Here is a 13739-nt window from a genome sequence, read left to right as displayed (position 1 = left end):
ACCTTTTGTTGTGCATAAATGTCATAGACCTCCTTCATAGCTTTTGCATCTTGCTGTGCTTTTATTAAGTTTGGGTACGCTGTTCCTGGCAAGCCCAGAAGTTTCTGAGCACTGCCCAGTTCCCGCTGCCTTTCTTCTAATCTCTCTAATTCTTTTTCAAACATAGCCATGAGTTCTAGTCCTGGGAAAGGAGAGGGATTTTTCCAGATAAATCATCACATGGATCATCATGGGAAATAAGACAGAATTTGCGTATAGTCTGTAGATGCTCCAGGACTAAAAATGCTCACATTCCCGGGTGATGATTTTGTATATTAATAAGGAAAGCACAATTTTCTTGTTTTACATAAAATTTGAATTGTCCGAAGACTAGTATTTTCAAAACATCACTTCACACACATTAGTCCATTTACCTTTATCAAGATCATCCCCAACAACACCAGGCCCCTCAGTCAAGAGTTTCTGGAAAAAATCTTCTGTCTCTTTGCTGTAGTCTGCAACTTGTTGCTCTATCACCTAAAAGGAACAACATTTAAACAGTTCCATTAAACAGTTCCCATTTCTAATTGTTTTCTATTCTAATTACAAGTATTACCTTTGTGAATGCTTCTTTTACACCTCCTTTACAATCTAGGCTGCGACTGACTTCTGCTGCTTCCATAAGGAGAGTCTCCCACGCTTCCCTAAGACTGTCAGACATCCCTTGCTCTTCTTCAGGTACCTAAACCAAAACAAGTAGCACCTCTCACAAGACATAAATAGACACACACTTTCACAAGAAAGTGAGGAATATGTGCTTACACTACAAATTTGCAAAACACAAAACCAATACTGAAGCAACCTTAATCAGATTTAAACACATGCAGTATGTCCATTTTAAAGTGGGGATAGTGATTTGAGAAGGGACTCTGGACGAGAGAGTCTCCAGACATCCCTTCAAACCTCAACAACACTGTAATTCTGTAACACATCTTAAAAGGCAAACATTTCTTCATTCACATGTGAGGCATTCGTGCCCTTCGCTCAGATCTGAAAGGTTTGAAGAGACATGCACTTACCGGAATATTGTACATCTCAAGAGTTCTGTATTTCTCCCCAATGTCCAAGTATCTCAGTTCCACCTCAACAGCAACATCTCTGACGTCTCCAAATGCACTCAGGACAACTCTGAGATCATCCAGGGTTTCAGGAGGTCTATTCACATTCTCTGATAATTTCTGTAAAATGTAAAGATCATTTCCAGAATCAACACTGAAAAAGCAATTGTCAGAATTACAATGAGTCCAACACAAAACACAAACAATATGCCGGATTCATTTCTTAGTCTATGTGATAAAGATAACAAAAAAAAACAAACTGAAAACACCTACCTGAATTTCATCTTGAAGGTTGAAGAGCTCCTCTCTTGCTAACTCATTAAGCAACTTCCCAAGAGACATTAGCCAGCTTTTGGCATTCTCCTGCACTGCAGAGGCTAAAGGAGCCAGCTGAAGCCTGATAAATTGCTCATCTTTAATCAAGGGCTGTTGAGTCACTTCCTGAGCTACCTTCATATAGAACTGTAAGTGCTCATCAAAGACAACACAGGGAGGCTTTTCTGCAGCTAAACGGTCCAGGACTGCACCTTTGTCTGATTTCCACAGCAGGTCATACTTCTTCCATTGGTTCAAACACTCCCTGAGAGAAGCCAGGATTTTGTGGACGTTCTGAGTGATGAGAACAGCCTGTTCAATTACCAGAGGGCTCTGGGAGACATCACTGTAAAAGCTGAAAGTGACAACTTCATCCACCTTGACATGCTGAGGAGGGCATTCAATACACGTACCGTGCATCCATCGTACGAAATGCTGGAAAGTTTTAAAGACAGGGTCAGAAAACAGCTACCTTGTTGAGTCATTTGAGATAAACAATTCATAGAATCATTTAGGTTGAAAAGTTTTCTAATATCATTGAGTCCAAGCAGTCCAGGACTCTCAAATCACCCACTAAATCATACATGTCCTCCAGGAATGGTGACTCCACCACTTCCCTGGGCAGCCTGTTCAGTGCTTTCTTCCCCTTCAGTGAAGGAGTTCACCATTATTTAGTACACAATGTAGAAACTGGTCTCAATGGTTTCTCAAATCAATTGTTTTTCTGACAGCAAAAAAGAGATCACACTTTCCCATCAACTTGAGAAGAAAAAAACTTTTCCATGCATTATTCAATTTGCTTCTAAAATCTCTGCTGAGCGACAATATAACATGACAGAGAGAAAAAGGTATTGGCTCAAACAGTTTGAATGCAGCAGTAGAGAACAGCAAATCTGAGCACAAAAAGCACACTTAAACTAAATTTATTCATTTAAGGGGACATCTGGAATAATTTGTCCATCAACAGAGGGCAAGAACTTTGTCACATTATTTGGCTTCTTCCCAGGAAAGCAGCTCAGTGTGAAACCATTTATTCAGGAAAATATTGCTACAGCATAAAATAAGATTAGTTCATTATAATCACAAGCCAACACTGGAAAAAAAAAAGAAATCTTTATCAAAAATCACCTTAGTGACCTCAACACAGTCTTGGATAGATTGCATAGTCATTTTTTCAATCTCACTGGCATTAGGTTGCAGGGTTATCTCAGGAACAGATAAAACAGCCTCTATTTGTAACAGTGGCACATTTGCAAGAACAGTTGCATTAAAAGCCTGTAAATTCCTGAGAAAGGAAAAAAATAGTGTCAAAGAAAGAAATAATCACGTGCTGCCTCCAGGAAAATGCCCAAGAGAGGCTGCAATTTTCAAGTGTACGCTTAGATCTGTAACCCGAGTTATCACTGATCCCAGCTGGAAACATTGATGTGTCTGGGGAAAAAAACTGTCCCACTAAACGGATTTAATGCAAAAGCTTGACTTGCTAAAAGAAACTATTGGAAGGAATTAATGGAGATATTTCGGTGCAGAAGGATCCTGAGATTGTGGTCAACTTCACTGCAAGAGCTCAGACAAGAATTTATGGCAAAGTCATCTGAACATGGATCTGATTACAAAACATGGATGATGGGGAAAAGAGATGGTTGGGAAGCTTAGACAGATATTACAAGAGAGCTGCAATGCTGTATTGCAATAACATCTTGCTTGTAAGAAAAGCCTTTATAATATCTTGCTCCAGCACTGGCCTCAGCCACTTCAGAACAAGCAAAACCTTTGTTCTTGGGCTCATGTCCCATGCAGTACAGGGAGGCACCTGGCACCCAGACACCAAGTTCTCTAAATCATGTTCTTTAGGAGAACAAAACCAGGATTTTAGAGATAAACCAGAGAAGTGCAACTACACACACTGCAGCAAACATGTCTTATTTCTCTCTTCTGCCAGCAACATGCCAATATTAATTTTTTCAGAATTTGAGTTTCCTCTCTACCTTGTTATCAGTTCTCCATTCTTAACATTAAAAAAAAATCAGTAGAAATACAAATCTTCCAAACTGTAAGTCACTGATGAGTTCAAACATAATGTCAGCACATACACTCACCAACATATCCAGGAGAACCTGGAAACCCATTAAAGCAAACAATTCGCTTACCTCACAATTAACTGTGTCAACACCTGATAAATCCTATTTTCCCAATATGCATAATAAGAAGCTAATTTTGGAGATTTGCCACTGTTTGTATAGGCAACTCGTCTTTCCACTTCTATTAGCAATTGTGAAATTGCAGAATAGTGTCTAACCAGGTGTTCCACATCTTTTGGTTGCTCACACTTAACATAGTCAAAAAATTCCTTTGCTCCTGCAACAGATACAAAACCTAGCATTATTAACTGCAAAAGATCAAACAGTTTTATACACTGGAATAATTACCTGAGTTTTATTTTGTGAATACAAAATCAATCTTATATAATGATAAAAAAATCTTCATTTATTAATGCTTAATTTATTAATATGTCAACCCTCTGAAATATGGATCTTAATCTGATTCGGCTATTTAATAGCAACCTTTTTACAACTGTGAAGTGTTGAAAGAAATTTGATCCATCACCCACTCAAGTGACAGAGAGATCTGGCAGACAACCAGCTCATTGCCATTTCCATCTGAGGAAACCAGTTCCATCCTCTGTTCCACCCTGAATTACTACTATAACCAGTTTTGGTAACAATTAAAAGGGTGGATCTTAGCAATTAAAACCACAAAGTAGCATATTGAGAAAAATAAAACACCACAGAGCTTGGAAATGAAAATATAAAGACTTACCAGGACATTTGTCACCATTTTTTAAATGTGGAAACTTAAAGAGATTTGTTGATTCTATGGACTGAAGTTTTCTGCTTATGTCTTCAGAAATATGATGAATCTGATGGACAAGCAACTCTAATCTCCCAATGGTTTGTGTACATTGGACAACAAATTCACCAATACCTTGAAATAAATCATAACCATTTGGGTTTTTTTCTCTTTTAACAAGTATTTCACCAATGCATCAAAATTGCCACAACCAGACATGTTTTATCTCTAAGGTTCTGCAAAATCATAGATTTGATATTTTCACAGCTAATCCCTCATCTTGCTCCCTTACAGCTTTTAGCTAAGGGTTTCCAACCATATCCACTGTTTTAGATATAATAAAAACACAAGAAATATCTCCTGGATCAGAGGTTGTCTAATCTGCTATTCTGCCTCTGTGGCAAGAGGAAGGATCATATGTTCTGCCATCATAAAACTAGACTGCAGAACTGAGGAGATTTTTTAAACTAAAAATAAACATCCAAAACCATTTTAAAATTGTATCTCCATTACCTACGGACTTCCACGTGAGTCTTTTGTGTCCTGCTTTCAATATTCTCCAGAGTTCTTGGACATAATGATCAAGAAGTTTGGTTTCTGCTTCATTCATCATCTCCATTAATTTGTGATAGCGATCCAGCATGACTTTCAATTTATTTGTGTACCTAAGGAATGTAAGAAACACAAAAAACCAAAACACAAAAATGATGATTTTCTTGAAAAACAGCTCCAAACTCCACCAAAGAGCAGAGAACTTCCATTGTTCTATTCAGACTTCCATATAAAGCAAAACTGGCAGAACTAACCAGTGAATATGTATTGATTATAAAAGTAATTTATTTCCCACTGAAAACAAAGAGAAGTTTCATATGGTTCTAATAGTAGTTGGACAAGCCTCTTCTGCCCCATCTCAGAAAGTTATGGAGACAGCCCCTGTTTGCAGCACATTAGTGAAATGAACAGGTGAACTTTAAAATCTGTTTAGGAACTTATTGGCGTATTTGTGTGCTAAATGTCTGTGGTAATTTGGACACAACTGACTTATCCAAGGCTGTACAGGAAGAATGCAATAGTGAGTTTAAATGAGCTGAAATCTAAATGTCAGAAACGATTCATTGCAAATTTCTCTCCTCTCAGATTTGGACAAGTTGTTAATTTGTATATCAAATAATGCAAAGAATGCCAGAAAAAAGCTTATCAGTGCAACATGGTCATTAGAAATTGTACCCTTAAAAGAAAGAACCATTAAAGGGCATCTCATGTTTCCAAAATATGATGACTCAGACCCTGTTCCTGGAGTGAAATCACTTGAAATGCAGCCATAAGCCTGTATGTGAGTAGATATTCTGTTACAGCCTTACTTAAGGTATTTGTCTTCCTGTAATGCCACATATCTTGCCATTTCTGGGATTGGAAGCCCCAGCTGTTCCATGTACTTTGTTTCAATTATAATCTCTTGGATTTCAGGAGAAAAATTCAGAGCAAAGCACACACTTTTCCTGATGGTGAAAGCCTCATCTGTTGCAGAGCTCTACAACACAAGAAAGCAGCAGAAAAAAAGAGGAGAAACAAACTTACATTGCAAGGAAAAAGTGAGCTTTTGGAGACATTTGATAAGGCAGAAGGTAAAAGTCAGAATGACTGACATTCAGAGCTTGTAGAAATGCCTTTAAAATTTGATAGTAGCCTCAGCATTCCTGGTTCCGAAATTACACAGAACTATCTTTTCAGTTGTCAATCACAAGAAACAAACCAAATCACCTCTGTTTACACACTGCTGCAACCAGTTACAACAGAAATCCCACTGGAAATTCAGAGTCAGACAAAAGTTTAGTAGGAATAGGATTCTGCTGGAAACCTGCTTCTACCTAACTTAAGTCCCAAGTACTGTAGCAATATCCCAAAAATGTTCTGCCAGAACCTAAAAATTAACAGGAACTACAGCACAGAAGAACACACAGAGAAACACCATTCAATTATTTGCCAGGTGATTCAGGAACTATGTCTTATAAAGGACCACAAACAATTCTGAGCCCAAAACTTTTTCTAAATCCGTGTTTAAAATACTACTCTCAGAAAATTCTTGCTGACTATCAGATAGGTTTCAGTTTTCCCCTCAGAGAAGCCTGCTACACAATCTTCCTACATTTTACCTGCTCAGAAGTCTCTAGATTAACATTTGTTGCAGCCTCATCAGCGACAAGAGTCAGCAGAGTATCTTTCAGTAACAATGGAAGCACGTGTTCTGTCCTCTCTCTCCACTGACAATATTTTTGAGCTTCATACTCCTCCATTTTCTTGGTCACTTGGAGATACATTTGTTGCACCTAAAAAGGACAACTCTGTATAACCCATTTTAAAGACCATGAGAGATGTTTAACTAACCTGTTCTCATATGGTCTCTCAATATGGTTGCTGGTTTTTACTGGATAAGAGAACAAGTAACACTCTGTAATTAATGCAGACACTGGAGAATTTGGGCTCTTCAATTATGTAATTGAGTCCATCACTGTCTCCCTGAGAAACAGTGGGAAGGTTTCAATCTAGTTTTCACATCTAACATGACTTCCCCTCACATTAGAGCACTCTCACATCTTTAGAAGTGCATAACCAAAATGTTTGTTCCTTCATCAAGTACCAAAAGACCCAACATACTTCCTGTCCACGTTTAGAGGCAAGCAACTCCTCTTCTTCTAGGAATCGAGTAATGGTGTGTCTGATCCGATGGGAAAGGGATCGGGACCAGGAAATTGCTCCAGCCACTGGAGGATGGTTCTTGTACAGAGGTGGATCCTCGAGGTTCTGAACAAAGATTTGCTCAACAGTTTCAACCTAGAAGAGAATAAAATATTGCAAGGAATAATTTTCCCACTGCTTGTCCATGATCACTGCCTGATACACAGCACAAGTGCTGAAGCTAATTCCAGCAGCAGGATAAAAATAATTATTTTGTCTTTATTTCTCTATCTTGTGGAGCTGCCATTATGGCAGCATGTTCTGTAAGATTATGTTTTATTTTTAAGTTTAATGTTCTTTCAAATATCAAGAAAACAGCTGATACAAAAAGCTTTCCAAAATATATTCTTCTACATTCTAGCCTTCCAAAGTTGATCTATGACACCTTCTGATCATATTATGAACTTGGTCATGACAAGAAAGCCGTAGGGTATAAAAGATCAATTTTCTCAGGAGGGTTGAGCTGCTGTTTACAAGGTGCAGGAACAGCCACAAGCCTTGTTGCATTCAGAGCACGTTCCTGTTCCCACACAGCATCACACATATACAGATGTGCACAACATTTCAGCAAATTAACCAGACTATGCCTCCAACTTGGTCCCAAAAAAAGAGACCAATTATCATGTTTATTTATAAAAGTTTTTTAGTCTTTTACATGGTAAATGACACCACACAGGTATTTAGATATATACAGATTTATGATTTTCATTAGGTAAAGAACTTCATGTACTGGATAAGAAATCCCTAAATTGAATACCTCTTTACAATATTGCTCCAAAACAACACTGAATTTTTTCATTAACTGCTTTTTAAGAGTTTCAGGAATCTGGATGTGTTTGTACTTTAACAGCATGTCAAAAGCTGTTTCTGCTGATCGAAGGGTTGTGAAAGATTCATCAATAAACCTTGTCATCTTTTCTTCAATATCCTAAACAAAAGAAGAAAGCAAAGAAATCCTGTCACTTAGAAATTCATCCTGCAAAACCAAAGAGTAGCAAAATGAAAATACTTTTTAATAACAGCAGTGAAGCTTTTTTTTACTGTTTTTTGGCAATCACGGTATATGGTACTTACCAGAACATCTTCTCTAAATTCTTCTATAACGAATGCCCAGTCACGTGCAGTTTCCATGCTAAAAGGGTCAAAGGTCAGGTCTTCCATAGGACTAATTACTATATTTACTTCTCTCTGCAGTTCATCAACACCCTTTGGATTTTCTGTCACAGTTATCAGTTCAGGAATAAATATATTGTGAAGCTCTTCATTGACCTATTCATTCAGAAGAACATACCATAAAGCTTTCTTTTTAATATTTTTTCTGCCACTGAACATATTACTGTTAAATTTTTCCTTTCAAAACTATCAGCTACTCAGAGAATGATCAGTTTGTGCTGTGATTTAAATCTCAAATATTTTGAGAAACTGAAAAAAACACAGCAACAATCTACAAGCCCAGCACTTCAGTTGTTATAACAGGTAATACTCAGTTATTAGTCCTTTTCACTCCACTTTACACACAATTTATTGATTGTCCATATTACTAATTACCCTGACTTAAATTAGCCTAAACACAGCACCTCTCCATTCATAGGTTATTCTGCAATTAATACATAGATTGACAGATGGCCAAATTTTATATTAAAGTATACTTAAATGGTATTTTTAATTTATTCCACCTCCAGTATTAAATGTAGTTTTGTTGGAATCAAAGGCACTGCTCAGGTCTCAAACACAAAACAGAAAGTTGTTAACAAGTCTACACCTGTAACACAAAAGAATTTCCTCTACAGAACAAGACAGTGATTACACAGTCTCTTTATTTATTGTCTATATTCCTACCTGAAAAATATCATAAAGATCTTGACAGATTGAAACCATATAATCTGTTTTGTCAAATAAACGTTTCACATCAAATTTCCAGTATCGCTTACTTCCTGATGCTTCAACTTGGATACAAGTAGTAAGATAACATTTTTTCCATTGTTCAAGAGTGTTTTTAGCTTCAGTTATTTTCTTTTTCGCAGCAGCTGTGTCTTGTCTATTAATCAAATCAAGACAGTTAAGATATTATAGATAGAAATACTATAGATTAAAAAATCATATCTCAACAGGAATAATATACCCTGGTTTTACAGATTCTAACTATACAAAATCTAGGCAAAACTTGTAACTTATTTTAAATGTGATTTTGAAAGGCAATATTATTTGAGGAGTGATTTTGGTTATATTTCTGCCACTTTTTTACCTCAATCTTTCTATTTGCTTTATTCGTTCATGTTCTTTCAATACAAAAGAGAACAAGAACCTATTTCTTCAGGGCTGATTTAGTAATTTATGAAAATTACAAAATAAATTGACTTTTAATTTACCTTCTAATACAACTTCAGATAACTGAAAAATACAGACACCTCTTAGTGGAAGTATCATCTACTGCACTTTGTGTAAGGCAACCAAACCTTTAATAAGTACAACCCAGTTAAAGAGAAACCCAGCACTTACTTAAAGAGCGTTCGCAGATCCACAACTCGGCGCACTCTCTCGGAAATGGCCCAGGAAATTCGTTCCAAGAAGGGCACCATGCGCACATCCTTGTTGTAGTGCCGGGACATGATCCACACCAGCCTCAGGGCGTTCAGCAGGGAAGGGATTACATGTGAGATAACATCAACCCCAGTGCCAGTTGATAAAGTCTGTGAAATGCATATTGTGGGTAAGATGTCATGAAAACATATAAATTCATATTCAGTAAACTAATGTTTATTCTGGAGATGCCTCAGGTTATGAAAATCTGTAAGATTATTAAATAAATAATCTGGATAAGGAGACATCCTGGTGCCTATATAACACAGATGGTTAAAGATGTGCAAATCTGCACCTTTTGCTCCAAATGATTTTAGGTCCTGATTTTAAATGTTGGCTCAACTCTTTGTTTGGATGATTTTCAATACAATTTAAACTTTGAAACATCAGCTGTAATTTGTGGTAGAAACTACCTAAAAAAAAAATAGGAGTAAATAAATCTTTGTTTTCCCCAGTTCAGCTATTTCATCAAAACTCCCAAACCAAGTGCTCACAGCTCTGAGCTTTCAAACATTAGAACCACTGAAATTCATACAAAATAAGCACCCTTTTTAAAAAATCAAATATAATTTGTTAATCTAGAGTACATCTGTATTGCTGCTAAAAAGTGAAAAAATAAACAAGAGATGATTACATCAACAGAGAATTCAGGTAAGCACAGTTCAAACTTCACCAAGTTTTCTCAAGGGCAGGTACCTTCAAATGGCGTTCAAGAGCTGAGAGAAATTTAGCATTATCTTGAGCTTCCATGTGATGCTTTTTGAGGTCACTTAAGACTATCTGTAAATTTCCAGTAAACTTAGATTCAGCTTCCTGCAGTATTTCCAAGACTTTTTGCACTTCTGGAAGCTTTATCTGTTCAGTAAGAGCCCTTAAAGTAGCATGATTTTCACGCCAGAGGTTAATTTCTGCAAGTGGATCAGGACCCTACAAATAATGTGGAATTGAATAAAAAAAATTAATTACCATTATGCAAGAGTAAATATTTATAATCAGAGTTATACTTGTTCCTTCTTTTCAATAAACTTTATGCAGAGAGAAACTTGATATGATTCAACTATGCAAAACACCAGGCAGAAGAAGATCCCTGAAATAAAGAGCTGTACACACACTAAAGGAACTGCTTATGGGGAGTATATCCCTGAGCTTGTGGCTTTTCCACAAAATGCCTCAGCATGTTTAGTGGTATTAGTTATACATACGTTTGCAGAATCAAAACCTGAAAATAAGAATTTTTTCTTTTTTTGAAATCACTTTTTTTGCAAAAAAAAAAGAAAAAATATAGCTGTCTATTAAAAAAAACTACTCAATGCAGCTTTCATTATTTCTTGGCTCTCCAGAAGAGAGCAGATAACAAAAGTCCCTTAGTTTTCCACAGTTATCCTATGTGGGTAGGATCTGCAGTGAATTACTTCATATTTTATTTATATTCTACTTCCCAGAGCCACACAGTCTCTCACTACTTTTGTTCTCCTTTTCAAGAATTAGTAAATGGTTTTCCAACAATCAAACATGAAAAGGAATTAAAATGAACACAGTTCTTGCGGGGAAATGAAGCAAAGTCTCCAGGAATAAAAGCATCTTGGTGTTATAGGCACCGTTACCTGTGGAACCTTTTTCAGTTGTTCCTCCAGAACTCCAGATATTAATTTCTGCCAGGACACTGCACAGCTTTTCAGAGAGCGAACCACTACTGGAACTGTGGCAAGAAGAGTCACTTCTCTATCTAGATTTACAGTGGGCATCTCCAGTTTAAGATGTTCTATTGGAAGAAAATGCACACAGAATGAACTGTCTTGTTCTGGCAGCAGTGGCAATGTGGCACCACTGGATATGTCTACCCTCTCTCCTACTCTTACTCCAAACTCCTTGAAAGACTGATCACTGATTTCATCCGTTTCTCTACACTGCCTGCTATGCTTCAGGGTGGGAAAAACACAGCTGGTACCAGTAAAGAGCAGCTTTGATCAAACCTATTTGTTATTCTACATAAAACCACTCTCAGGTGAGCCTCGTTCTACTGCCATGTGCTCTAATCACCACAGTGGTGGCAGAGGCAAAACATTCACCTCACCTGGTATACTCAGCTGAGTTTCACTCGTTGTTGGAGTATTAGAGTCCTCCAGTGACTTTCTAGGCTCAGTCTCGGGTAAATTCATTTCTTCAGAATCTGCATTTTCACTGTCTGAATCAAAGGAAGTTTTCTCAGTCTGCTGCTGACCATGGGAGAGAGCTGGTGAAAACTGTTATGATTGAAACAGGTGCCATAGATTAGATGGCTCATATTAAAAAAATAATAATAATAAGCTTACAAGCAATTCACCTAACCATTAGATATTGCTCTAAAATTTAAGTGTGTCTCCTTCCATTTCACATCCTTAGCATCATGTTCTGCAGGGGAATAGCTCCAGCATGCTTTTATGAAAGTCTGTGAGCACAGAAATAGAGGTGTCTGCTGTCACACTCTTAAATTGTTCTCAACTAGGGGGGAAAAATGGGGAAACAAAATATCAAATAAGCATTCACAAATACTTAATTTTGACATATGAAGGTCACTTTTTAAATATTAATATTTCTTATGTATAATCCATATAATACTAAATAGGCAAATCGCTCCTAGAAACACTCAGGATTCCATATATAAAAGCTGTCACTCATTTACCTGTGAGACGACATTCTTCAGCATCAAGAGAGTATCATCAGTCAGCAGACCAGACTTTATCACTCGAGGAAGAATCTCATTAGCTTCAGTCAGGTCTTTAGGAACAGCAACTGTTTCTAAACAGTATACAAAAAAAAAAAAGTATAAATCTAATTTATAAGTATAAAGTCATTTCAATAATAAATTAAAACTCTAATAAAGCACTATTAGGTTTGGTGCAAGTCATGCTCAAAACTAGTACTGGTTTTACTAGTGCAAATGCTTTTTCAGAAAAGGCAGAAAAACAGTTCAGCATCATCACCTGGTTTTAAGTCTTTACAACTCAGCTTGATAATCAGAATATAGTTTTCTGCTCAAAAGAACAGTGGCTTGATTTGAACTCTTACTGTACAGACAGAGGAAGAAAATCTTGCACAGAAATGCTGTTAAATAACAAAGCATCCCGAACCCTGGCTCTATTCTGAGTGTTTTCCTACCCAGTTAAATAAGTTAGATATGCACTATCCTGAGTCCTCGTCTCTATCATATCTTCACAATGGGAAGTGCTATTTAATGCAAAACTGGAAACGCTGAGGCTGCAGTTCTTCAGGGCACATACCTTTGGTGTCTCTCAGAAAATACACAGTAGATTTTGACACAAACTCTTCGGGAATTTCATTAAAAGCCACATAGAAACGCTCACTTGTGCCACCTGCGAGCGCACAAATGCAAAATGGGAGGAAAACATGATATAACACTGCAGAGGGATGATGCAAATCCCACAAACAGAGGGAACAAAATTCTAGAAATGGGTGGGATAAAGGGAGTTCAGGAGAACACAGCCGAACCCAAGGTATGGAAAGGCAGGAAAAGGGGTGAAAACAGAGGTCAGGGCAGCGACTCAGCAGATGGGAACAAGAAGGGTTTGAGGAAGGGGGAAAGAGGGAGCTGGGGCCAGGCAGTGCCCAGGGAGAGCTCAGCGGGCCGGGGCAGCGGGACCCTCTCCCACCCCCTCCTCACCGGCCGGGCCGGGCCGCTCGGCCCGCAGCAGCAGCAGCGCCGTGCCCTCTCCGCCAAGGCCCAAGAAGCGCAGCACGACCCGCGCATCCTCGCCGCGGCTCAGCAGCTCCTCGAAAGGCGCCGGATCGCTCAGACCCAGCAGGGAGAGCGCTCGGTCCCGCAGCCACAGCACCTGCACGTCGTTTAGGCTCATGGCGGTAACCGGCCAGACACCTCCCGGTGGCCACGGCAACGGTGCGGGGCGGAGCGACGGCTGCTGCCCGCCTTCAGCCCGCTTCGGAAGGCTCCGTGCCCGCCTCAGGAGGAGCCTCGAGCGGCTGTGCTCCCGGACAGAGCCAGCCCCGCGCTACCGCCCGTCGCGGGCGCTCCTTCTTCTCCACACCAGCCGCCCCTCACGGCCGCTCGTTCCCCTCAGTGCCCGCCGCCCCTCACGAGCGCTGGATCCCCGCAGCACCCGCCGCCTCTCACGAGCACTCCTTCCCCCGGGCACCCGCCGCCCC

At 38.8% G+C, this 13739-nt stretch overlaps 1 protein-coding gene across 1 annotated transcript in view; it reads right to left on the bottom strand.

Moving 5' to 3' along the window:
* DNAH10 (dynein axonemal heavy chain 10) overlaps nt 1–13614 on the bottom strand; it is a 51436-nt gene extending 37822 nt beyond the window's left edge. Inside the window, exons 1-22 of the mRNA XM_030285431.4 lie at nt 13240–13614; nt 12839–12931; nt 12241–12356; nt 11653–11821; nt 11183–11340; nt 10275–10505; nt 9498–9688; nt 8838–9036; nt 8073–8267; nt 7756–7926; nt 6918–7094; nt 6416–6589; nt 5624–5793; nt 4776–4927; nt 4233–4397; nt 3563–3770; nt 2541–2697; nt 1371–1847; nt 1059–1217; nt 596–721; nt 414–516; nt 3–181 (exon numbers count right to left, since the gene is read on the bottom strand). Coding sequence (XP_030141291.4) covers nt 3–181; nt 414–516; nt 596–721; nt 1059–1217; nt 1371–1847; nt 2541–2697; nt 3563–3770; nt 4233–4397; nt 4776–4927; nt 5624–5793; nt 6416–6589; nt 6918–7094; nt 7756–7926; nt 8073–8267; nt 8838–9036; nt 9498–9688; nt 10275–10505; nt 11183–11340; nt 11653–11821; nt 12241–12356; nt 12839–12931; nt 13240–13432 — 3963 coding nt within the window. The 5' untranslated portion in view covers nt 13433–13614. The remainder of the gene's footprint in view (nt 1–2; nt 182–413; nt 517–595; nt 722–1058; nt 1218–1370; nt 1848–2540; nt 2698–3562; nt 3771–4232; nt 4398–4775; nt 4928–5623; nt 5794–6415; nt 6590–6917; nt 7095–7755; nt 7927–8072; nt 8268–8837; nt 9037–9497; nt 9689–10274; nt 10506–11182; nt 11341–11652; nt 11822–12240; nt 12357–12838; nt 12932–13239) is intronic.
* Between the last annotated feature and the right edge of the window lie 125 nt (nt 13615–13739).

Source organism: Taeniopygia guttata, chromosome 15 (assembly GCF_048771995.1).
Source record: "Taeniopygia guttata chromosome 15, bTaeGut7.mat, whole genome shotgun sequence".
In the NCBI taxonomy this organism is placed as follows: Eukaryota; Metazoa; Chordata; class Aves; order Passeriformes; family Estrildidae; genus Taeniopygia; species Taeniopygia guttata.
The sequence above is the reverse complement of the archived record's forward strand: the minus strand, read 5'-3'. Positions and strand labels throughout refer to the sequence as shown.